The sequence below is a fragment of the Drosophila suzukii genome, chromosome Y (assembly GCF_043229965.1).
Source record: "Drosophila suzukii chromosome Y, CBGP_Dsuzu_IsoJpt1.0, whole genome shotgun sequence".
In the NCBI taxonomy this organism is placed as follows: domain Eukaryota; kingdom Metazoa; phylum Arthropoda; class Insecta; order Diptera; family Drosophilidae; genus Drosophila; species Drosophila suzukii.
Window position 1 is genome coordinate 7,643,542 of NC_092085.1, and position 26,119 is coordinate 7,669,660.

The 26,119-nt window shown below is 38.8% G+C and overlaps 1 protein-coding gene across 1 annotated transcript; it reads right to left on the bottom strand.

Moving 5' to 3' along the window:
• Positions 1 to 16,968: 16,968 nt before the first annotated feature.
• LOC139353729 (uncharacterized) lies at positions 16,969 to 24,181 on the bottom strand. Its single transcript, XM_070998051.1, has 5 exons — positions 24,078 to 24,181; positions 19,009 to 21,059; positions 17,914 to 18,921; positions 17,453 to 17,774; positions 16,969 to 17,362 (listed from the first exon to the last, which is right to left on the bottom strand). The coding sequence occupies exons 1-5, from the start codon at positions 24,179 to 24,181 to the stop codon at positions 16,969 to 16,971; spliced, it is 3,879 nt and encodes a 1,292-aa protein (XP_070854152.1).
• Positions 24,182 to 26,119: the final 1,938 nt, after the last annotated feature.

Genomic DNA, 26,119 nt, shown 5'->3' on the forward strand with positions numbered 1-26,119 from the left:
TATCTATGCCATTTGGGCTGAAGAATGCCTCTTCGATTTTTCAGCGAGCTATAGCGCGAGCACTGGGTGACCTGGCGTACTCCTATGCAATTGTTTACATTGATGATGTAGTGATAGTAGCAAGGTCAAAAGAGGAAGCATTTGAAAGATTGACAGTTGTGCTAAAGGCTCTATCGGAAGCAGGATTTTCATTTAATATAAAAAAATGCTCTTTTCTGAAAACTGAAATAGAATATCTTGGCTACTTGGTCAAGGATGGTAGTATTGAACCAAATCCGCGAAAAATACAAGCTCTGGCTGGACTATCTCAACCAAAGAATGTTTCACAATTACGACAATTTATAGGATTAGCGTCGTACTTCCGTAAATTTGTCCCACAGTTCTCTGAACAGATGAAACCGTTATATCAGTTGACTTCCAAAATTAGTAGTTTCGTTTGGAAAGCTGAGCATGAAGAAATACGGCAGAAGATCATCTCAGTACTAACACATGATCCGGTTTTAATTATTTTTGATCCACAATATCCCATAGAGCTGCATACAGATGCAAGTGCAAGTGGCTATGGTGCCATTCTCATGCACAAAATAGACGGTAAGCCTAGAGTGGTCGAATACTTTAGCAAGTGTACATCGCCCCCAGAATCGAGGTATCATTCATACGAATTAGAAACTCTGGCAGTATACAACGCTGTAAAAAGTTTCCGACATTACCTTCACGGTCGAAAGTTTGTAATATTCACAGATTGTAATTCATTGAAAGCAAGTCGTGCTAAAATAAAACTAACGCCGAGAGTTCACCGTTGGTGGGCATATTTGCAATCATTTGATTTCACTATAGAGTACCGCAAGGGAAATCGCATGGCGCACGTGGACTTTTTATCCAGAAATCCGATTGTCATTGAATGTGAGACAACCAATAGAGTACCCGAAGTCCGCATCGACCTGACAGAGGTGACAGACAACTGGCTTGTAGCTGAGCAGCAGCGTGATTCGTGTGTAAGGGAAATTATAGTCCATTTGAATGATGGAGAGTTGTTGGAGAGTTTAGCAAAGACGTATGAGCTAAGAGCAGGAATTCTGTATCGGAAAATTCAGAGAAATGGAAAAACACGCTGTCTACCTGTAATCCCAAGAGCCTTTAGGTGGTCTGTAGTAAATCACGTCCATGAAGCAATCATGCATTTGGGGTGGCAGAAAACGTTAGACAAGGTTTATGAGCAGTATTGGTTCGAGCATATGTCCAAGTATGTACGAAAATTTGTAGAAAACTGCATCAAATGCAAACTAGCAAAGCCTCCATCAGGGAAAATTCAAATGGAATTGCATCCAATTCCGAAAGTTGAGATACCTTGGCATACTGTGCACATTGATATTAGTGGAAAGCTGAGTGGTAAAAATGATACCAAGGAATATGTCATAGTACAAATAGACGCATTTACTAAATTTGTTCACCTATATCATACTTTGCATTTAGATGCAGAAAACTGTATTAAGGCTGTAAAATCAACAATATCACTTTTTGGGGTACCTAACCGTATCATAGCAGATCAAGGCAGGAGTTTCTCTTGTGGGAAATTTCGTGAGTTCTGTTCAATGCATAAAATAGAGTTACATTTGATAGCAACAGGTGCAAGTAGGGCCAATGGACAGGTTGAAAGAGTCATGAGCACGATGAAGAGTATGTTGACAGCGGTAGAGATAGGTGAACGTTCCTGGCAGGATGCACTCAGTGAAGTACAGTTAGCCATGAATTGCACAACGAACAGGGTAACAAAGTATAGCCCATTAGAAATATTGATTGGAAGAGAGGCCAGGCCAATGGGCTTATTGCCAATAAATGAAGAGACTAAAATAGATTGTAAGCAAGCGAGGGCTCAGGCCAAAGAAAATATTGAAATAAATGCGAAATATGAAAAGAATCGAGTTGATAAGAATAAGGCCAAAGTTGTAAAACACAAGGTTGGGGATCATGTCTTGCTTAGAAGTGAAGAGCGGCATCAGACCAAATTGGATCCTAAGTTCAAAGGACCTTTTGTGGTTGCCGAGTTGTTGGAAGGTGATCGATACCTGTTAAAATCGTTAACTAGCAAGCGAACCTACAAGTATTCGCACGAGAGTTTGAGAAGGCTGCCGGACGAGCAGATCTCTGATGAGACTATTGAGGAAAGTGACAGTGGTGAAAAAGACACTCGTCGTGAGACATCAAACACAGGGGCTAGATTTGATCAACAATAGTCATGCCTGGTATGGATGATATTGTGTGATGCAGTTTGGATCTGAGCAGATCGTGGCACTAAAGGTGCAAAGCGTCGCCTGGGGCGGCAAGAGCCTGTAACTGTGGTTTGATAACAAGGATAGCCAAATGGTCGGGTTTGCGCAGAAGAGTACGAGCTACTGAGAGAAAGTTGAACCAGGTCAAGCCGAAGGCACAAGTGTGGAACCAGAAGTGTTCTGTCATGGCGTGTGGCGCGGTTGACTGGTGAGACAAGTTTGATTTGACTCACTGTACGATGTGAGAAAGCGAGATAGCCTGCGAAACCGACATTTGATGACGCAATTTATAAAGTTGTGTGTGTAGACTAATTATTAAGCTAAGAATGATGTTGAGAAATGTAAAAGATGAAAAGAGAAATTAAGCAAGAATGATACCAACCTAGTGTTACAGTATGCACACGAGGACGTGTGAAAGTCAGGATGGCCGTGTCGGAGATGTATAAGAAGAAAGAAAATGTAAACGAAACTGTATAGCATTAAGAAAGAGAAAGGATAAAGAATAAAATAAACTAGTCATTAGGTTATTTGTGGTTCCTTTTAATTGCACAATTGCTGAGAGCGTGGACTGAGAACGAGAGAGAGTGTCGTCTCAGCCGAGTGTGGCGCGGTCATGGTCAAGGTCAAGGACTCTGAGAGAGAGAAGGACCAAAAAGGAATTGCAAATGAGAAAGAGAGAGAAAAGAAAGGAATTTGCAATTAGATGACGTGTGTCATTTTGACGTGTGTCAGAAGAAGCCGGCAGAAGGAAGCCGACTTCACTTTGCTTTTGATATCTGAACGGAGAAGACGTTGACCGCGACTCACTGCGCATCTGCAACAATATGCAAGAAGGAGACCAGCAAATGTCTCAGCCCCTGACATGTATATATGCATGTGTGTGGATGTAAAAAATTGCAAACTAATATCCGCGGCAAATATAATTCTTTCAAACAAAGCTATTCAACCAAATATTTTGAAATACAGAATGTGCCTTAAAATTGTATATGTTTAGCAAGCATACATAAATATAAATGTTTTTCGCCTATTTTATGTGTTGCTTTCTCATTCTTGGCGCTGGATGAAACAAAAGCAGAGCCGAGAAATGAGAGCAAGGGAGAGAGAACAAAGTGCGCGGCTAACTTATCTTATCTGAGTAACGGGTATCTGATAGTCGAGGTACTCGACTATAGCGTTCTTCCTTGTTTTTATTTCGATTGTTTTAGCCTTTCTCCCGATTTTTTAAAAACCATTACATTGATTTAAAATTAAATTTTAAGGTGTATAGCCCTTGAAATTTTTCAACATTTGGTATATGACACATACGTGTACAAAAACTCGTTTCAAAGTTATTAATCAACAAAGATACCACATTTATCAGTTCACAGCATCCTCCACTGCCTGAGCATTGACTATTGACTATTTGAAGGTCCTGGAAATTGAAGATAATGTTAAACAGCTTAATATAAGAAACATTAGTTTGCCGAGGAAACATATATAAATAGCTGGATTTCGTATACCCGTAACTTGTGAAGTACTGAAGCTACAGGCGTGTGCTATACGTCGTTAGAAAGGTATTTCGAAATACTATGTACGCATTTTAAACACGATTTGTCTAAATACCACCGTTTAAAAATTATGCTTTAAAGTTTTTTTATATTACATTTTTTTTAGCCTTTCCCATGAATTTTCAGAAACCGTTTTAGTGATTTCAAATAAAATTTTAAGGTGTAGGGTGAGATTTGTTAACTTTTGGTATATGACACATTCTTAAACAGAAACCCGTTTAAAAGTTATTAATCAACAAAAATGACCACATTTACCAGTTCAGAGCATCCTACACTGCCTGAGCATTGACCTTTTTTGTGCGAATCAAAAATCTATTTGAAGGTCCTGGAAATTTAAGGTTATGTTAAACAGCTTAATATAAGAAACATTAGTTCTACCACTTTTAGAGAAACTAGCTAGCTTGCCGAGGAAACATATATAAAGACCTAGATTTTGTATACCCTTAACTTGTGAAGTACTGAAGCTACAGGTTTGTGCTATACGTCGTTAAAAAGGTATTTCGAAATACTATGTACGCTTTTTAAACACGATTTGCCTAAATACCACCGTTTAAAAATTATGCTTTAAATTTTTTTTAATATTAAATTTTTTTAGCCTTGCTCCTGATTTTTCAAAAACCGTTTTTGTGATTTCAAATAAAATTTTATGGTGTGGACGTTTCTCAACTTTTGGTATATGACACATTCCTATACAAAAACCCTTTTCAAAGTTATTAATCAACAAAAATTACCACATCTACCAGTTCAGAGCATCCTACACTGCCTGAGCATTGACCTTTTTTGTGCGAATCCAAAATCTACTTGAAGGTCCTGGAAATTTAAGATGATGTTAAACAGCTTAATATAAGAAACATTAGTTCTACCACTTTTGGAAAAACTAGCTAGTTTGCCGAGGAAACATATATAAACAGATAGATTATCGCAAATTGAAGAGGAGCAAGATTCAGATCCTGAACTGTACACCTTGTAAAAGGAACCACATCTTTAAAACTTCAAAGGGTTCGATTTGATGACAACATCTCACTCTACTGCGATGTTTCTACAGGAAGCGTTCGTCCTTATGTACCCAAATCTTTGCGCAAAGCTGTGTTTTCGTTCGTTCACGGTTTGTCTCATCCCAGTAATCGGTCAACAGTTCGTCAAGTGCGCCAAAAGTTTGTATGGCCCCCGATGAATAAAAATGTCCTCGAATAATGCAGAGTTTGTCTACCTTGTCAGCGCTCTAAGATCCACAAACACAACCACCTCTCACCAGAAAAGATCGAAGTGCCAAATGGTAGATTTGACCACGTTCACCTTGACATTGTAGTTATGCCATTACAACAAAACTATCGGTACTGTCTGACGATGATTGATGGATTTACGCGATGGCCAGAAGCTGTACCTCTCTCAAATATTACTGTTGAGACAATAGCTACGTCGTTCTGGACTCACTGGATATCTCGATTTGGTTCTCCAAAAACGTTTACTACGGACCAAGGAACACAATTTGAGTCAGCAGTTTTCAAACATCTTGCTAATCTGGTTGGAAGTAAACACATACACACGGCCTACCATCCTAAGTCAAACGGACTCATAGAGAGGTGGCACAGATCCTTTAAGTCATCTTTGATGTGCAACGGAGGTACTCCGTGGCCGGAGTTACTGCCAACCGTTTTGCTTGGACTTCGTACCTTTTTCAAGAAGGACATTAAATCTTCAGCCTCAGAAATTGTACACGGAACACCTATTCGACTGCCGAATGAGTTTTTTACCGACTTGGACGACACGATTGACCCCACCTCTTTTTTGAGTATCTTTCGAGAGCACATGCAAAAAGTGCGACCGACATCAACAGCACGTCATATCAAGCAGGAGATGTTCGTATTGAAAGGGATCGATAAATGTACGCATGTATTTCTCCGCACTGACGCCGTAAAACAGCCTCTGGAAGCCCCTTACACTGGTCCTTATGAGATTGTCAGACGCGAAAACGATCGTGTTTTCACTATCAGACTCAATGGCCATGAGATCGCAGTATCAGTTGATCGCTCAAACCAGCATTTTTAGTAAGACCGACCAGGACTTATGAGAGAAATCATGGAGTTAAATTTTCAAACCAGGACTCGTGACGCATTCACTGGAGGGGGAGTACTGTGGCAACCTAATATGGCAGCAGCGCCAACAGAAGCTTGCCAGATGACTAGAAAGAAAGGTGTGGCAACACTCGGAGATTTATCGGCAAGAATCAGCGAGCGACACACGTGTCTTGATAATATTAATAAACTTTGTAGTTCTTAATCTGAACAATACTTTAATGGCAAACATACTTCGCCATAAATCAACAAAAATTACCACATTTACCAGTTCAGAGCATCTAGTTAGTTCTAACCGAGAGTGCGAATAAAGAAGGCGTGGAACTACAAACCGTTTGTGAACTTAATCCTGATACAATCTCAGAAGTGGGATACGGGAAAAAAAAATCTATAATAACTTACACTCAAAAATGTAAGCAGTCAAATGGATATCCAAATGAGTAACGTGTCTGTGACACAACTAAAACGGTGGCTGGAACTCCTTAATTCGCCGACAACTGGATCCAAGGCCAAACTTTTTTCGCGACTTAGCAGTGTTCCGCCGGAAAATCGGGAGTCGTCCCGCAAGTCGATCAGGAAGTCGGAGAAATTTTGGACACGGTGACTACAGACTCGGAAGACGAAAATATCGAGTCACAAGGTCCGATGGAGCCGATTTGTGGCTTAGAAACCATGGACAAGTTGCGCTTGGAAATCGAGAAGGCTCAGATATTTCAAGAATTTCTGCACAAGCAAGTCGACAGCGTTAGTTCAGCCAGTGGCGCCAAAGGCCACAATTCGCAGAATTTTACGAAGTCGGACGGCGGCGCAAACAAGAGTTCGGAGTATTCCAAGAACGCGCATGAACGAGATGGCAAGACAAGCAGCGGTTCGGAGAATTCCGAGAACGGGCAAGAACGAGATGGCAAGGCGAGCAGCGGTTCGGAGAGTTCCGTGATCGGGCAAGAACGAGATGGCATGGCAACCAACAGTTCGGAGAATTCCGAGAACAGGCGAGAGCGAGTTGGCGAGCGAAGCCGCTTGCTACTTGCTACAAGGAAATTTCGAGAACTTGCAACAACTTGGCTGCGCAGCGTGGCACAGCGCCCCTTGGGAAGGGCTGAGTTTTCGTCAGCTGGATTTAATCTAGCCAAGGAAATTTTGATGGACTTTGCCGAGAAGATTCCTGTACGATCCTTGATCTCCCAATGGAACAACATATCCACGTTGTATGAGCTATCGGACACCCAGCGAAGAGTGTTGCTGATCAGCAAACTAAAAGGCGGCGCTTTGGAGTGGATGCATGCGGATCCTTCTCGTTTTGTTAAACCAACGAGTGAGTTGCTGCAGCAATTACAACTTGCTTTTGGTGGTAACGAGTCGAAGGCAGACATGAATCGAAAATTTGAAGCACGTCTGTGGCAGCCGAATGAAAAATTCGCGAGGACGAGCTACTAGATGGACTAATTGTTGGCATACCGACGATTAACTTACGCACGCAGGCCAAGTTACAGGGCTTTGAGAATCCTGGAAGGATGCTTAGAGCTTTCGCTGACATACTGCTGCCAACAAGGGTTGCTGGGAGCAACAAGATGCAGTCTTTGAAAACCGATCCGACGAGCAAGCAGACGCGTTGCTACAATTGCAACGTAAAGGGGCATTTGGGCTAGAGAGTGCGCCAAACCGAACAGAACACGAGGGACGTGCTACGGATGTGGAGCTACCGATCATTTCATCAACGGATGTCCTCAAAATAAGAAGCAAGATTTCAATAACTATGTAAGGTTGTTTAAAATTTGTTGTTTTGAAAATCCTTATTGAAAAGCGAAGGAAAAATATTAAACTGTTGAATTGCTGAATTGTTAAATTTTGATCAGCTGTTAATCAGCTATTCCATACAAAGTCAACTGTCAAAAATTTCAGCAATTCAACAGCCTCGGGGCTGTTGAAAATTTTGTTGAATTGCTGAAAACCAGAGTTGTCGCTGTTCTCGACTAAAAGTAAATGGGTAACTCTAGTCACTTGTAAACCTGGAGGAATTACATCGTATAAAATATGCAAACAAAGGATATCTGATAGGATGCTGCCTGTTAGCAGTTCTAATAGTTTAGTTTTTTGGCTTATTCTCGGCATTTTTCTTAATTTGAAAAAAAATCTTTGGTAAACACAGCCTGGCAATTTCACACTCTGACAAACAGCAGACATCTTAAAATTGAAAATTCCACTGGGAATATTTCGTTTCGTTCCCTTAATTGCTGAAATTTTCCGTTGAACTTTCAACAATTCAGCAATTCAACTGTTTAGGGAATACCCTGATTATGTTTTATAATGAAAAAAGAAATAACATTTTTTTTAATTTAATTTTTGTGGCTGATGGATCTATGTGTTGTAATATTGTGCTGGGCAGAGATTTTATGAAAGCCTGCGATTTGGAAATTAATTTAGAAACTTTAAATATAATAACTGTAGAGACTACTGAGACCCAAGATAATAGAAAAATTGGGTCATTTTATAAGGTGCCTTGTGTGAACGAAATGAAAAGTTAGGAAATGAGATATTAGAGGATAAAATGTTAGGTAGTGAAATGTTAGGAAATGAAAAGTTAGGAAACGAGATATTAGAGGATAAATTGTTTGGTAGTGAAATATTACGAAATGAAAAGTTAGGGAATGAGATGTTAGAGGATAAAATGTTAGGTAGTGAAATATTAGGAAATGAAAAGTTTGGAAATGAGATGCTATGAGCTATGAAATGGTAGGTGGTGAAAAATTAGAGAGTAAAATTTTAGAAGAAAATTTAGAAAGTATAATTTTAAAAGCAGATAAGGAAACAATTTTTGATAGTTTTGAGCAGCATATGATGGAAATAAATATAGTAGAAGATTCGGAAAAGGAAAGTGTCTATAATATTGGTGAACAAGTTAGATAAATTAGTGGGAAAATCAGTACTTACGAAATTAGATCTTAAAAATGGTTACTTTCATGTGTTTGTTAACAAAGAGTCGGTAAAATACACATCTTTTACTACGCCGTTGGGTCAATTTGAGTTTTTACGTATGCCGATGGGGCTTAAGACTTTTCCACAAGTATTTCAATACTTCGTCAACGATATATTTTCGGATATGATAAGACAAGACAAGGTGGTTGTGTATATGGACGACATTTTGGTCACCATAGGAATATAGAAGAACACTTCGAAATATTACCAAAAGTATTTAAGAGGTTAGTGGAAAATAAGTTAGAATTGAGAATGGACAAATGCAAATTTTTACAAGACAAGGTAAAATATTTGGGGTTTTTGATTTCATGCGATGGAATCAAAGCAGATGATAGGGTAAGCCCTACAAAATTTTCCAATTCCGACTAAAGTACAAGCAGCCAATTGATGGAAGCGCCCGTTTTAGCTATATACGATCACAGAGACGAAGTTGATTTACACTGCGATGCCAGTGCTGTAGGGTTTGGGGCGGTACTTCTTCAACAAAAAGCAGACAAGAAGTTGCATCCTACATTACTATTACTACAGAAGCGTAATACCACAGCTTTGAGCTGGAAACTTTAGCTATTATTTACGCATTAAGAAGATTTGGGATATACTTACAGGGCAAGCGGTTCAAAATTTTAACGGACTGCAAGTCCCTTACGTTAACGATTAATAAAATTGATTTGAATCCAAGAATAGCAAGGTGGGCTTTAGAGCTTCAGAAGTTTGATTACGACTTAAAGCATAGGGCAGGTAGTCAAATGCAACACGTGGATGCACTGAGTCGTTGCAATAACATAATGGTAATAGAAACGAACATATTTGAAACTAATTTAATAATTTGCCAATCAAAAGATGATAAAATACAAGAGATTAGGAAAATTTTAGAAAATAGTGAGCACAAATGGTTTGAAATGAGGAATGGTGTTATATACAGGAAAAGTAATGACAAGAGGATTTTATTTTATGTGCCGAATCGGATGGAGGATCGTGTTTTATATAAGTATCATGACGAATTAGGCCACAAAGGAAGGGACAAAATGATAGAAGCAATTGGCAAAAGCTACTGGTTTCCAAACATGAAGAGTAAAGTTTCTGATCATGTTCAAAATTGTTTGAAGTGTATAGGTTAGGATACTTGCACAGTATCCCAAAGGGCAATATGCCTTTCGAAATCATTCACATAGATCATTATGGACCTGTGGATAATAGTAGATCGAAAAAGCACATATTAGCTGTTGGAGATGCGTTCACAAAATTTGTTAGGCTGTATACGACCAAAACAACGAATACGAAAGAGGCAGTAAATGCATTGACAGATTACTTTCGAGCTTATAGCAGGCCCAAATGTGTTATTTCAGATCGCGGAAGCTGCTTTAGCTCGACAGATTTTGCTAAATTTTTGGAGGAAAATAACGTAAAGCATATTAAAATTGCAAAGGGGTCGCCACAGGCCAACGGCCAAGTTGAGCGAATCAAGGACCTATGATAGCGAAGTTAGCGGAACCAGAGAATGGCTTACATTGGGATAATGTCATTGAAAAACTAGAGTATTCTATGAATAATACAGTTCACAATAACGCTGTTTGGCATAACTAACGGGGGAAAGTTTGTGATGAGTGAAAGAAAGATTAGAGGAGAGTAGTTATAAAATAAAGGTTAGGAAAACGTTAAAAGATTTTAGGAAAAAAGCTGAAGAAACACAAGCACATTCGCAGAGGAAAAATGAAGCATACTACAATGCGAGAAGAAAAAACGCAACCGACTTTAGAGAAGGTGATTATGTCATGGTTAAGAACTTTGATAGTACGGCGGGTGTAGCGAGAAAACTTATTCCAAAGAACAATGGACCTTATGTAATTGAGAAGATTTTGAAAAATGATATTTGATCAAAGATTCAGTTATCAAAGTTTCAGTTATCTCGAAACCCATATCAGGGTGTTTGGAGTGTTAATAACATTCGACATTGGAAGAAAAAATAGTAGTATAATATAATAATGAATTGTGTACATATGTATATGTACTAGATTGTAAGCAATAGATATCCAAATGTTTTAATTGTAATAAGGAAGAACGCTATAGTCGAGTACCTCGACTATCAGATACCCGTGGCCACTTTTTTTGGGTCAATCGATAGGTATTGATGAGAACAGCACGTTTCATTCAAAATTTTTATTGTAGCATCAAAACTGTAGGAGCCACAATTTTGGGTGGTTTGTGGGCGTTAGAGTGGGCGTGGCACTCTGCTGAAACAAACTTTCGCTGCGTTAGAAGCTCAGGAATCTGCACGCCAATCTCCAACAGCCTAGCTCCCATAGTTTGCGAGATCTCAGCGTTCATCCGGACGGACAGACAGACGGAGAGACGGACAGACGGACAGACGGACATGGCTAGATCGACTAGGCTAGTGATCCTGATCAAGAATATATATACTTTGTGGGGTCGGAAACGCTTCCTTCTGCCTGTTACATACTTTCCGACGAATCTAGTATACCCTTTTACTCTACGAGTAACGGGTATAAAAAGTAAATTATAAAATATTAGAGATAGTGGGATATCTCAATGTCAGGACGGCCGAGTTGTATCAGGCTGGCTTATATATGTTGTAACAAGCGTGCTAGTTTATATGCAATACACTAGTTCTAAGTATTATGTTGTTATGCTCAAAGTTAAATGAACAGGGGAGATTATATGAATCTGCTCTGGTCACACGATTCGAACCTAAAAACGGGGGTTGAAAAGAGAGTTGCCTGCGAGCAGCGAGTTAGTTCTAACCGAGAGTGCGAATAAAGAAGACGTGAGACTACAAACCGTTTGTGAACTTAATCCTGATACAGAAAGTGTGGAAAAAATACCATCTTCGTATTTTTCTATACGCAAAAGATTGTTCAACACCGAAGGGCTGGTCACACTGAAAGTGGCTTGTCTTCTCTCTCTTTGACTTTGGCTTTAGAACGGACAAGTTGTGGTATAAAAGAAGCGTCTATATTAAACAGAAAAACTTTGAACTAAAAACTAAAATCGCGTACTAAATTAATTAAGGAATCGGGAGAAGACCTTTATTTCCAACAGGTTATGGGCCCAGTGTTTCGCTAAACTCAAATTAAAATAACAATTAAATAAATTGCGAATTTCTGAGAATTTCTGAGAACCCGTGTGTGTATGAGCACATTGACAAACAGGAGGAAGCACGTTTCAACAAACGAACCATCCAGAACGGTAACAAAGTTATAAAAACACAAACGGTAAAAAGTATTGTAATAAAATAAAAGATTGTATAAAATATTTTGTTCCTTTTCTTGCTAAAAATTTTAACAGCCAACCAAGTGCATACATGTTGAAGTTGCAAGTATGAGTGAATGCATGTACTTATGTATGTGTATGTGAAGCCGCGTGTTTTTTTTTCTATTTCACCATATTGGCTAAGTGGATCTCACGTTTACTTATATGTGTGTGTGTGTACATGTAGGCACTTGGTACAGTATTTGCTTAACATTGATTCCTTTTTCTTCTCTCTTTTCTTCTTCTCGAATATACGATAGTTACATTGAAATTAGAGCAAGAATAAATATGAATAAGGAGAATAAGTTTAAGAATATTTCACCTTTTCGTGGTGAAAAATATTCAGTGTGGAAATTTCGTGTGAAGTCTCTTTTAGCTGAAAATGATGTTTTATTTGTAATCGAAAAAGAAAAACCCCAAGAAATAGATGAGAAATGGACAAAGGCAGAAAGATCAGCAAAAAGCATTATAATAGAATTTCTAGGCGTCTCTTTTCTTTCATTTGCCGATAATAATTCGACTGCAAAAGAGATTTTTGAAAAATTAGATTCGATCTATGAGCGAAAAAGTTTGGCAACGCAACTTTCTGTGCGTAAGCAATTATTGACATTCAAATTAAATGGCGACACACCTCTCATTATTCATTTCAATAAATTTGATAAATTAATCTGCGAATTAATTATTTATACAACTTACCCAAATAGAAATCAAAACTATAGTTTTTGGCATGAAAGATTAGGACATATTAGCAAGGGAAAGTTTTAGAAATTGTGCGAAATAATATGTTTGAAGATGTAGAACTTGTAAAAGATATTAAATTTAATAATGAATTATGCGAAGCTTGCATAAATGGTAAGCAAGCTAGACTTCCATTTGAGAAAATTAAGAATAAAGAATATATTAAGAGGCCTTTATTTATAATTCATTCAGATGTTTGTGGTCCGATAACTCCTTCTAGTATTGATGGAAGAAACTATTATGTAATCTTTGTCGATCAGTATACACATTACTGTGTAACTTATTTGATGACCTATAAGTCTAAGGTATTTAATTTCTTCAAGGACTTCATCGCAAAGAGTGAAGCTTATTTCAATTTAAAGGTTGTGAATCTATACATCGATAATGGCAGAGAATATTTGTCAAATGAGATGAAGACTTATTGTAGTGAAAAAGACATAAGTTACCGTTTGACGGTTCCACATACACCGCAATTAAATGGAGTCTCTGAACGTATGATCAGATCCATAACTGAAAAGGCTAGAGCAATGATTAGTGGATCTAAATTAAATAAAAGTTTTTGGAGCGAAGCCGTTTTAACGGCTACATATTTAGTTAACAGAACTCCAAGTAGAGCGTTTCAGGATAAGAAAACTCCATTTGAAATGTGGCACAACAGAAAGCCTAAATTGAAATATTTAAAGATATTTGGTTCAACCGTATATGTGCATGATAAAATGCGGAAAAGAAAATTTTATGACAAATCATTCAAATGTATAGTGGTTGGCTACGAACAGAATGGCTATAAGTTGTGGGACATAAATTCAAAGAGGTTTTTGGTAGCTAGAGACGTAGTTGTTGATGAAATGAATATGGAGAATACTAGAACTGTGGCAAATGACTCAGAGTTTCAGAATGAAAGTATGGAACTGGTAGAAAGTATTCAGAATGATAGTATGAACAATCTACAATTGTCGACTGAAATGAATTCAGGAGCAGATGAGTCGAATATCCCGAATGAGAGTACGGATGGAAAATCGGATCTTTTTAAGTCAGATAAACAGCCTAGTGAGACAGCAACTTGTGAAAATGCCGATCCAATCATTGGTGAAGAATTGCCTAGTATGCAATTAAAAGTAGATGAAATTGAAGTCAGAAGAAGTGAAAGATTAAAAGACATGCCAAAAACGTCTTATCGGTTCTTAAACAATTGCTTAATGAATGCTCACGCCTTTTGTGATGATATCCCAAATAGCTACAATGATATTAAAAATAGAACAGACAGAATTAAGTGGAAAGAAGCCGTAAAAGAACAATTAGATTCGCATTTATATAATAAAACTTGGACTTTAGTTGATCAGCCTCTACATAAAAATATTGTTGATTGCAAGTGGGTGTTTTCTATAAAAACTAATGAGCATGGCAAGCAATTCAAATATAAGGCCAGATTGGTAGCTCGGGATTTACTCAAGAGTATCTTTTAGATAATGATGAGACTTTAGCTCCAGTTGCAAGAATATCTAGTTTTCGATTCATTTTATCCATGGCAAACCAATTTAATTTAAAAGTTCACCATATGTATGTTAAGACGGCATTCCTAAATGGTATTTTGAAAGAGGAAATCTTTATGAAGATTCCGGAGGGCTGACCATATGAGGATGGTAAATTCTGTAAATTGAACAAGTCTATTTATGGGGTAACTCAAGCGGCACGATGTTGGTTCGAAACATTTGAAAATGTTTTAAAGAGCATCGGTTTTATTAATTCGGCAGTGGATAGATGTATCTATCTACTAGACCAAGGGGATATCTTAAAAAATATCTATGTGCTTTTATACGTAGATGATCTTGTAATTGCAACAAAGAGCATTGACACAATGAAAAATCTTAAAACATTCCTAATGAGTAAATTCAGGATGACAGATTTATGTGAAATCAGACACTTTATTGGAATAAAAGTAGAAAGAAAAGATGGTTATTTATATCTTAGTCAATCAGCATACATTAACAGTATTTAAAAAAAATTTAATATGGACGAATGTCATGCAGTCAGTACACCACTTCCAACCAAGCTAAATTATGAAGCTTTAAACTCATACGAAGAATGTAATGCGCCGTGCCGAAATCTGATTGGGTGTTTGATGTATCTAATGTTTTGTACGCGTCCTGATCTAAGTACAGCAATAAGTATACTTAGTAGATATAAAAACAAAAACAATTCAGAATTATGGCAAAGTTTAAAAAGAGTCTTGAGATATTTAAAGGGTACTGTGGATCTGAAATTAACTTTTATCAAAAATGAAAATTCTAGCGACACAATTATTGGGTATGTTGACTCTGACTGGGCAGAAAGTGAATCTGACAGAAAGAGTACAACAGGTTTTATATTTAAAATGTTTGACTCTAATGTGATCTGCTGGAATACGAGGAAGCAAAATTCAGTGGCTGCTTCTTCGACTGAAGCGGAATATATGGGTTTATTTGAAGCAGTAAGGGAAGCTTTATGGTTAAAATTGTTAGTCTCTAGTATACAATTTGAATTAAATAAACCAATCAAAATATTAGAAGATAACCAAGGCTGCAAAAGCATAGCTAATAATCCTACATGCCACATACGATCCAAACACATTGATATAAAGTACCATTTCTCAAGAGAGCAAATTGAAAATAAATTAATTATCTTAGAGTATATTCCCACAGAACACCATGTTGCTGATGTCCTCACGAAGCCGTTGCCCGCTGCAAGATTCTTGACACTAAGAAACGAGATGGGTCTTAAGAACTAAAACTCTATACTATACACTATAAACCAAAAAAAAAAAAAAGGTAACTATTGAAACTGATATTTAATTTAGAACTTAACTTAAAGAAAAAGATGAACTGATAATTTAATTTAACTAAAATTGTGAATTTTAGTGTATTTATTAGCTAGAAGCTAAGAAACATTTAATTTGTCAAATGAAATTTGAATTTTTTTTGTTATTAACGAATTATTTGATTAAGGTTTTACTGGGTTTCCCTTAATCCTAGAACTAGTTTGATTTGATCTTAACAAAACTATTTCTAGATGAATATGGATCATTATTATTGTTCCCAGAAAACACAACTGTCCAAATAAGAATATTATTGTAATACTAATTTAATTTTAAATTGTTCAACATATCTTTTGAGGAGGTGTGTGGAAAAAATACCATCTTCGCATTTTTCTATACGCAAAAGATTGTTCAACAACGAAGGACTGGTCACACTGAAAGTGGCTTGTCTTCTCTCTCTTTGACTTTGGCTTTAGAACGGACAAGTTGTGGTATAAAAGAAGCGTCTATTGAACAGAAAAACTTTGAACTAAAAACTAAAATTGCGTACTAAATTAATTAAGGAATCGGGAGAAGGACTTTATTTCCAACAGAAAGGAATTTCGAATTACTATGGACGCTTATTAAACACGATTTGCCTAATTACCACCATTTAAAAATTATGGTCCAAAGTTGTTTTTGTTTAGACTTTTTGTAGCCTTTTACTATGTACGCCTTTTAAGCACGATTATTCTAAATACCACCGTTTTAAAGTTATGACTTAAAGCTTTTGTTATTTAGATTTTTTTAGCCTTTCTCCTGATTTTTCAAAAACCATTGCATTGAAATTGAATTGAAACATTAGTTCTACCACTTTTGGAAAAACTATGTGGGATTGGTCTGGCAACCTAGAGCAGCTGGTGGTAAAGAAGAAATGAAGAACAAAACGACGCGGCAGGCCTGGCAAACTAAAAGACGAAAAAAGCAGAAAGAATTCGCGAGACGAACGGAGAAGACGTGAAATACGACGCATTGGGTGGAAAGAGAAGACAAACATAATAAAACCAATTTATAATACAAAAACTCTGATGAAGAATAAAAACGTTTTATTTCCCAATTTGAGTGGACTGTATTTCAATGATTAAATTTGTCACATTTCTTAACACTAAGTCCTAAAAAATCTCTAAAGTGTGACGCAGCACCAAAATACATTAAAAAGGCGAAAGTTAGTATTTCATATACCAAAGAGAATAAGATTCAAAATTAAATAACGGCTGCAATGCGTTCATCAACATCCCGGGCCGCCCTGAAACAATATTTCAGAATTAGGCAGTACAGCTAACTTGGTGATGGGTCGGGTCATCTCTCTTAAGTTTTACAGCGCTTACAAGTCCATCTGGTCCAGGATGAGCTTCCACTACACGGGCTAGTATCCAAGCTGCTGGAGGGAGATTTGAGTCCTTGACGAGGACTATATTGTCTACTGCGATGTTGCGTTCCTTGTTGCTCCACTTTTGACGTTGCTGTAGGGAAGTCAAATACTCTTGGTGCCAGCGTTCCCAAAACCCTTGATACATCGATTGCAAGTGCTGCCAATAGTCCAGACGATTGATCGGTAGATTAGTCAGATCTCCCTCTGGAACAGTTGTAAATGAGCGTCCAATTAAAAAGTGGGCCGGAGACAAGTAGGTTAGGTCAGTGTCAGGTGTGTGCACTGATCTGAGCGATAAGAGTTTGCATTTGTTCAAATGTTAGAACAGTTTTTCCCACAACTCGACGCAGATGCAATTTAACACTGATGACTCCCACTTTCCTCCCCAATGTGGCGAATGGGGAGGGATAAAACTCCATTTGATTCCATCATCGGCCAGCGATTGTGCTAGATTGCGTTGATGCTCCTGCGAAGATAAAAGTTGCTGCATCTCATCTAATGCCCGTTTGGCACTAACAAAATTCGTCCCGTTGTCGCTGAAGATTTGTGAGCATTTTCCTCGAAGGGACATGAAACGCCGAAGACATGCCAGGAATGTGTCTGTGCTAAGATCGGTGGCCAGTTCCAAATGTATGGCTGATGTTACAAGGCAAACAAAGAGGCATATGTAGCCCTTAGTTTTTCGGGCTTTTTCCTTTCCTTCAGTATAAATGGACCAGCATAGTCACAGCCTGAGTGCTGGAAGGGTAAAGCTTCTGTTATACGGATGCCTGGTAGATCGGCCATGAATTGGAGCTCCGTGAGTTTACGTTGGTTTACGTTATCAGGTTGCGCGCACCAACACCACGAACAATTACAAAAAGTGCAGAAACTCCTGGATGAAGATTTGTCGTATGCTCGTGTTCCAAAATCATTCTTGTGATGCGGTTCGACTTCGGAAGCAGTATAGGGTGTTTTACATCAGCTGGTAATTGTGAGTTGTCCAGTCGTCCACCAACTCGAAGAAGGCCATCCTTGCAGATAATCGGCGAGAGCTTCACCAACTGGGAGCGGCTGTGAAGTGGCTCGTTTTCCGTCAGTAGTTTGCGGTCTTCTATGAAACATTTCTGAGCCTCCTGCAGGCAAAGAATGCGAGCAGCCTGAATCTCCTCAAAGGTGAGCATCTTTCCATTTGCCAGCGTTGCAGATTTAGTGGCCTTGGTCTTTTGGATGAAGCGAAGGGCGTAAGCTACAACGCGTACCAGCTTTGTCCAGGACGAGACGCGTTGAGTCAAAGCTTCGATTGGTGACAATGAGGAGGTTTCCTGTGCGGTTAATGCGGTGGTCTTCACTTCCTCTTTTCCATGGTTTTCTAAAAGGGAAGAACAGAACTTTTTAGAGGTCAACTTTACCGCAAGCATTTCTGGATCTTGCAGCCATGAAGGTCCCATCCACCATAAGTCAAAATGGAGAAGGTCTGAAGCAAGCATTCCTCGTGTGGCGCAGTCCGCCGGATTCTCCTTTGTGTTTACATGATGCCATGCATTGCGCGGTAAGGCTTCGAGTATTTCTGAGGTTCTATTGGCTACAAATGTTTTAAGCTTCGTTGGAGGATGTGAAAGCCAGGCCAAGACTATGGTTGAGTCGCACCATGCATGTACTTCAATGTCGTTGTGTTGTAGTGCAGCCTTGACTGATAAGAACAGTCGGCTTAGTAGCAAAGCGCCACACAGTTCGAGACGCGGTAGAGACTGCTGCTTCAGCGGAGCAACTCTGGTTTTTCCTGCTATGAGTGAAACAGATACGGTGCCATCTGCTCGCATCACTCTGCTATAGATGACTGCGGAATATGCCTTGATGGAGGCATCTGAAAATCCATGCAGTTATATGTGATCTTCATTGTTTTGGACAAACTGTGGCAGGCGTAGGTCACGAAGGATGTGTAGGTCGTCACGGCATTTATTCCACCAGTCCGCAATTTTCGGAGGAAACTCCGTGTCCCAGCCGAGATCGAGTAGCCACAATTCTTGGAACAGAATCTTAAACTGCACTACCACTGGTGACAGAATACACAGCGGGTCAAAGATGCGTGCCACATCTGACAGCACTTGGCGTTTGGTGTTGTGCGGATTTGTTGTGAGGCAAACCTTGTAAGATAACATATCCTCTTCTGGATCCCAATGAACGCCAAGAACCTTTGCTGTAGAATTGGATCCTTTGCCTTGTACTCCGGTTGTAGCGAGAGATCTGTCAGCGACAAGTGATGAATTGGAAACCCATTTACCAAGTTCCATGCCTGCACATTTCATCAACTGGATCAACTCATTTTGATTGCGAATGAGCTCATCCTCGGTATGTGCTCCGGTCAGTACGTCGTCCACATAAAACTGCTCCTTCAAGATTTTTGCAGCGGTAGGAAAATCGTGTTGATGGTCGTGGGCTAACTGATCCAGGACCCTCACTGCCAAAAATGGTGCGCAGGATGTGCCGTATGTTACCGTGGATAGTTCATAGTGTTTAATAGGAGTCGTTTCATCTTCTCTCCAAACTATACGCTGATAGCCACAATGGTTGGCAGCCACCCAGATTTGTCGATACATTTTGACAATATCTGCTGAGAAGACGAACTTGAATATTCTGAAACGCATGCAAATCGAGAAAAGGTTTCGTAGAATGCTGGGTCCAATGTGCAGAGCTTCGTTTAAGGACCGTCCATTCGTGTCCTTGAATGGGCCGTCAAATACGACGCGTAATTTTTGGGTAATTACAGGATGATGTGGCAAGTAAAAGCCCGGCTTTTTGTCAATGTCTTCTGCCGATAGTTCTCGCATGTGGCCCAATTGAAGATACTCACGCATAAATTGCACGTACTGTGAATGCAGAATGGGGTCTTTCTTTAGGCGGCGCTCTACACCCCTGAATCTTGTTAGCGCTCCCTGTAAAGTATCCGAAAACTGTTCCATGGAGGTTTTGAACGGAAGTTCGACGATGTAACGCCCCTTAGAGTCCCGAGTGTGCGTCTTCACAAAGTGCTGCTCAACTTCATCGTCCTCCGGTTTCCCATGGAATTCCTGGTTGACATCCTCCAGCTCCCAAAAGCGTCTTAGCGATTCGTAAATGTCAATAGCCGTGTGCATTGTTGTTGTAGGTGAACAGTCGGTAGTAACGATAGATGTGATGACCCATTCAAATATGGTCGAAATGGCGATCCACTTGCGACGGGTTTCCGCGTCGATCTTGGCTAGGATGAAGTGTATAATCCAGCAGTCCCTATTAGTTTGCCCTGCTGCATCCAGGCCGCGTACAATTTCGGTGGCTCCGTCCGTCACCTTTCGCAGAACCGTTACATCTGCTCTGGCGGTCGAAGGTAAGTTAATAAATGTCTCCAGCAGAGTGTTAACAATGTGACGTTGTCTATTGTACCGATCAATTAGGCAAGTCCAAGCAGCCTCGTAAGCTGCATCCGTTATTGGCATATGTCGAATCAAGTCAGCTGCTTCGCCAGTGATGTACGTTTTCAAGTAGTGCAACTTTTGTATTGCTGTCAAATGCTGCTTGCTATGGATCGTACTCTCGAAGATGTTTTTAAAGGCTGGCCACTCCTTGTAGTCGCCAGTGAACAGCTTGATATGGATTTTTGGCAGTTCATTATGCATTACATTTGCTGCCGAGGTTGCCCTTAAAAGCATTGCTTGTTGCTCAGCGAAACGCTCGTTGAGCTGCTGCTGTTGTTCCAGAAAACGAACTAGGTTTTCGTTTCCCACTCCTGATGCCATTGGTGCGGCCGCATCAGGGTTGCCAGAGTGTCTGAAGTTGTTGCCTTCTCTTTCATTCTCCTGAGCTTCTTCACAGGTGCGTATGAGGTTGCGAAATAATGTGCTTGCTTGTAAGTACTTGTCCACGTACCTTTCGTTGTCGATGGCTGGATCGACGTACCCTTCCTCTTCGTCAAAAAGGACCATTTGGTCGCTGATGGACTCGAATTCTTTCCAGATGATGTTGAGCCTTTCCAATGAAACTTGTATTTAATCCATTTTGATCCCGCACGTGGATCTTGAGACGCCGTTAGCAAACGCGTAATGCTTGCCTTCGCACGACTTCTAGCTGCCTTCAAAATGATTTCAATGATTAAATTTGTCACATTTCTTGTATGTCCGATGCTTTCCGTTGTAGTCTTAACACTAAGTCCTAAAAAATCTCTAAAGTGTGACGCAGCACCAAAATACATTAAAAAGGCGAAAGTTAGTATTTCATATACCAAAGAGAATAAGATTCAAAATAAAATAACGGCTGCAATGCGTTCATCAACAAACTCATTTTAATTAACCTATAATAAATTTAATAAATGTAATAAAATAAGTGGGATCGCGTTCAGGTTATTTGGAAAGTAATTTCACAACCCAGTCCCACATAACTTGGGGACTCAACCAATAAAACCGAATAGTGTGAGAAAGAAAGTGAAAGAAAGAGCGGAAAAATTCATCAGCAAAACAGTTCACTCCGCAAAACTTAAAATTCAGAAATTTTGTCGATCCGGATAACACAAAAAAAAACGCAGCATGCGAATACATACATATGTAATTTCGAATATCCGGGAGTGTACGTGAGAGTGTAAGATGCCGAAATTGAGGATTTTGAAGGTATTAGCGCAATGCTTCGTGACGAAAAGAAGCAAAATATTCTCCTTTTGCACAAGTTCGTTTTTGAAGAAGAGGGAGATAGAAACAATAGAAAACGATTGCGCGAGTTTCAAGGCTACGAATATAACGAATCAAACAGTCTTTATTCCAAAAAAGTAAACTATGTCGGTGACCATTTGTTTGATATGGATCCGGCCATAGTTTGTAACGTGCTCAAACTCCCCCATAACAAAGACGACCTAACAAAACACATATTTTACAACTTGAAAACGATTCCTTGCTGAAGGACGCGGATTTTAATGAAAACGATAAGGACGAAAGCGAAGGTGATGAATCTGACGACGAAAGCGAAGGGAATAAAGCAGACGCCATAAGCATTCCAAGCAGCAACGGTGCCAAAAACGACCGCGAAACGGCAAGCAGTTTGTCAGAAATACCGAGGTTCTTTTTAAACTTTCGTGACATAGAAGACTCAGTCCGAGCATTCAGTGGCGAAGACAATTTGTCGGTCGAAGTGTGGGTCAAGGAATTTGAGGACATGGCTACTATAATGTCTTGGAACGATTTACAAAAATTCATTTTTGCCAAGCGATCGCTACAAGGCCTTGCAAAAATGTTTGCGAATAGTGAGCGCGAATTAACGAGTTGGGTAAAACTAAAGCAAGCCTTATTAGCCGAGTTCGAAACCGCGACAAACAGTGCTCAATTACACAAATTAATGGCTGACAGAAAAATGAGAAAAGGTGAAAATCTGCAGGAGGATTTTTTTACAAATGAAAGAACTAGCTCTTGAGGAAATATAGAAAGCAGTTCCTTAATCCAATATGTAATCGATGGAATTGACGATACCTGTGCTAATAAACTTGTACTCTATAACGCAAAAAGTCTGATCGAGTTTAAGGACAAACTAAAATGCTACAAAGTAATCCGCGGAAAATCAAAAAGTGAGAATAAAAACCAAGTCATGTATTCAAAGGCGAACCATTCGGAGGCAAAAAGTGATTATAAAAACCAAGCAGTGCCTAACAGAAATGCTAGCAGGGACCTGAAATGTTACAATTGCGGGGCAAAAGGTCACACATCCGCGAATTGCGAAAACAAAACAAAAGGAAGAAAGTGTTTTCAGTGTAACAATTTCGGGCACATCGCAAAAGAATGCCCAGAAAAGGGTTTATGTGAAAAAGTGGAAGCAACCAACATGTGTAAGGTGTCATCTGCTCACGCGTTTATGTGCATAACAGTGGAGGCGAATAACATTAAATTCACCGTTCTAATCGACACCGGAAGCAAAAACAATTTGGTTACCGATACCACGTTTAAAAATCTTAACAAGCCAAAGCTAAGTGAGTGTAATATCTATCTCATCGGGTTCGGAAAATCAGACCAAAACAAGATCAAACCGTCGGGCTCCTTTCAACATAAAATAACAATTGATGGTGAACATTTCGCAACAAAGTTTCTGGTGGTGGAGTCGCAATTCCTGGACAAGGAATGGTTCTTGGTGAAGAATTTTGCAAACAAGCTCAATTGACAATATCCAGTGAGGGCGTGAAAGTAACCAAACCTACCAGTGACGAGGCAGATATCAGTTCGATTTATAAAATTGATACTGAAGATTGCAACCAAATAGTAACAGACATCGAACCAGGAGCAAGCGCGAAAGCTAAAGAGGTAGTACACAATGTTGTCCAAAACTATCAAGCGGTAAGCACAAAATCCACAAACATTCAAATCCAATGATACATTCACGACCTCACAGATTTTCGTATTCTGAGCGATGCATCATAGATAAACAAAGCGAACAGTGGCTGAAAGACGGTGTAATTGAAACCTCAGAGTCAGAATACAGCAGCCCAGTCGTACTTGTTAACAAACGTGACGGATCTCATCGCTTATGCATCGATTACAGACGAATCAACAAAGTCATTATCAGAGACCATTTTACACTTCCTTTGATCGAGGATCAACTTGACAGATTGCAGGACGCGCGTATTTTTAGCTCGATAGAAGAAGGGAGCCGAAAGTATACGTCTTTCGTCACACACAATGGACAATTCCAGTTTCTTCGGGTTCCTTTCGGGCTTTCCAATTCGCCGAGCGTATTTCAGCGACATGTAAATGCTATCTTCAGAGACCTGACTTGTAAAGGTGTAGCCATACCATACGTCGACGACATAATAATATACATAATGTCATCCGGTATATTACATGAGCAAAAAAACGACCGATGCTGAAAGGAAGTTCACAAGCTACGAGCTCGAAATCTTAGCTATAGTGGAAGCCTTTAAAAAGTTCAGGGTCTACTTACTGGGTTTGCGGTTTCGACTCGTAACAGATTGTAATGCTCTAGCCAAAACCGTAGAAAAGAAAGACTTGTGCTCACGAATAGCCCGCTGGATCCTCCAGTTGCAAGAGTTCGAATACGTCGTCAAACTCCGAGGTGGCACACGAATTCGCCACGCTGACGCCCTGAGCCTGAGGCTTCATTGCATAGTAGAATCAAAAACATTCAGGCTCATCCACTCAGCAAAGACGATAAAAATATTGTTGATTGCAAGTGGGTGTTTTCTATAAAAACTAATGAGCATGGCAAGCAATTCAAATATAAGGCCAGATTGGTAGCTCGGGATTTACTCAAGAGTATCTTTTAGATAATGATGAGACTTTAGCTCCAGTTGCAAGAATATCTAGTTTTCGATTCATTTTATCCATGGCAAACCAATTTAATTTAAAAGTTCACCATATGGATGTTAAGACGGCATTCCTAAATGGTATTTTGAAAGAGGAAATCTTTATGAAGATTCCGGAGGGCTGACCATATGAGGATGGTAAATTCTGTAAATTGAACAAGTCTATTTATGGGGTAACTCAAGCGGCACGATGTTGGTTCGAAACATTTGAAAATGTTTTAAAGAGCATCGGTTTTATTAATTCGGCAGTGGATAGATGTATCTATCTACTAGACCAAGGGGATATCTTAAAAAATATCTATGTGCTTTTATACGTAGATGATCTTGTAATTGCAACAAAGAGCATTGACACAATGAAAAATCTTAAAACATTCCTAATGAGTAAATTCAGGATGACAGATTTATGTGAAATCAGACACTTTATTGGAATAAAAGTAGAAAGAAAAGATGGTTATTTATATCTTAGTCAATCAGCATACATTAACAGTATTTAAAAAAAATTTAATATGGACGAATGTCATGCAGTCAGTACACCACTTCCAACCAAGCTAAATTATGAAGCTTTAAACTCATACGAAGAATGTAATGCGCCGTGCCGAAATCTGATTGGGTGTTTGATGTATCTAATGTTTTGTACGCGTCCTGATCTAAGTACAGCAATAAGTATACTTAGTAGATATACAAACAAAAACAATTCAGAATTATGGCAAAGTTTAAAAAGAGTCTTGAGATATTTAAAGGGTACTGTGGATCTGAAATTAACTTTTATCAAAAATGAAAATTCTAGCGACACAATTATTGGGTATGTTGACTCTGACTGGGCAGAAAGTGAATCTGACAGAAAGAGTACAACAGGTTTTATATTTAAAATGTTTGACTCTAATGTGATCTGCTGGAATACGAGGAAGCAAAATTCAGTGGCTGCTTCTTCGACTGAAGCGGAATATATGGGTTTATTTGAAGCAGTAAGGGAAGCTTTATGGTTAAAATCGTTAGTCTCTAGTATACAATTTGAATTAAATAAACCAATCAAAATATTAGAAGATAACCAAGGCTGCAAAAGCATAGCTAATAATCCTACATGCCACATACGATCCAAACACATTGATATAAAGTACCATTTCTCAAGAGAGCAAATTGAAAATAAATTAATTATCTTAGAGTATATTCCCACAGAACACCATGTTGCTGATGTCCTCACGAAGCCGTTGCCCGCTGCAAGATTCTTGACACTAAGAAACGAGATGGGTCTTAAGAACTAAAACTCTATACTATACACTATAAACCAAAAAAAAAAAAAAGGTAACTATTGAAACTGATATTTAATTTAGAACTTAACTTAAAGAAAAAGATGAACTGATAATTTAATTTAACTAAAATTGTGAATTTTAGTGTATTTATTAGCTAGAAGCTAAGAAACATTTAATTTGTCAAATGAAATTTGAATTTTTTTTGTTATTAACGAATTATTTGATTAAGGTTTTACTGGGTTTCCCTTAATCCTAGAACTAGTTTGATTTGATCTTAACAAAACTATTTCTAGATGAATATGGATCATTATTATTGTTCCCAGAAAACACAACTGTCCAAATAAGAATATTATTGTAATACTAATTTAATTTTAAATTGTTCAACATATCTTTTGAGGAGGTGTGTGGAAAAAATACCATCTTCGCATTTTTCTATACGCAAAAGATTGTTCAACAACGAAGGACTGGTCACACTGAAAGTGGCT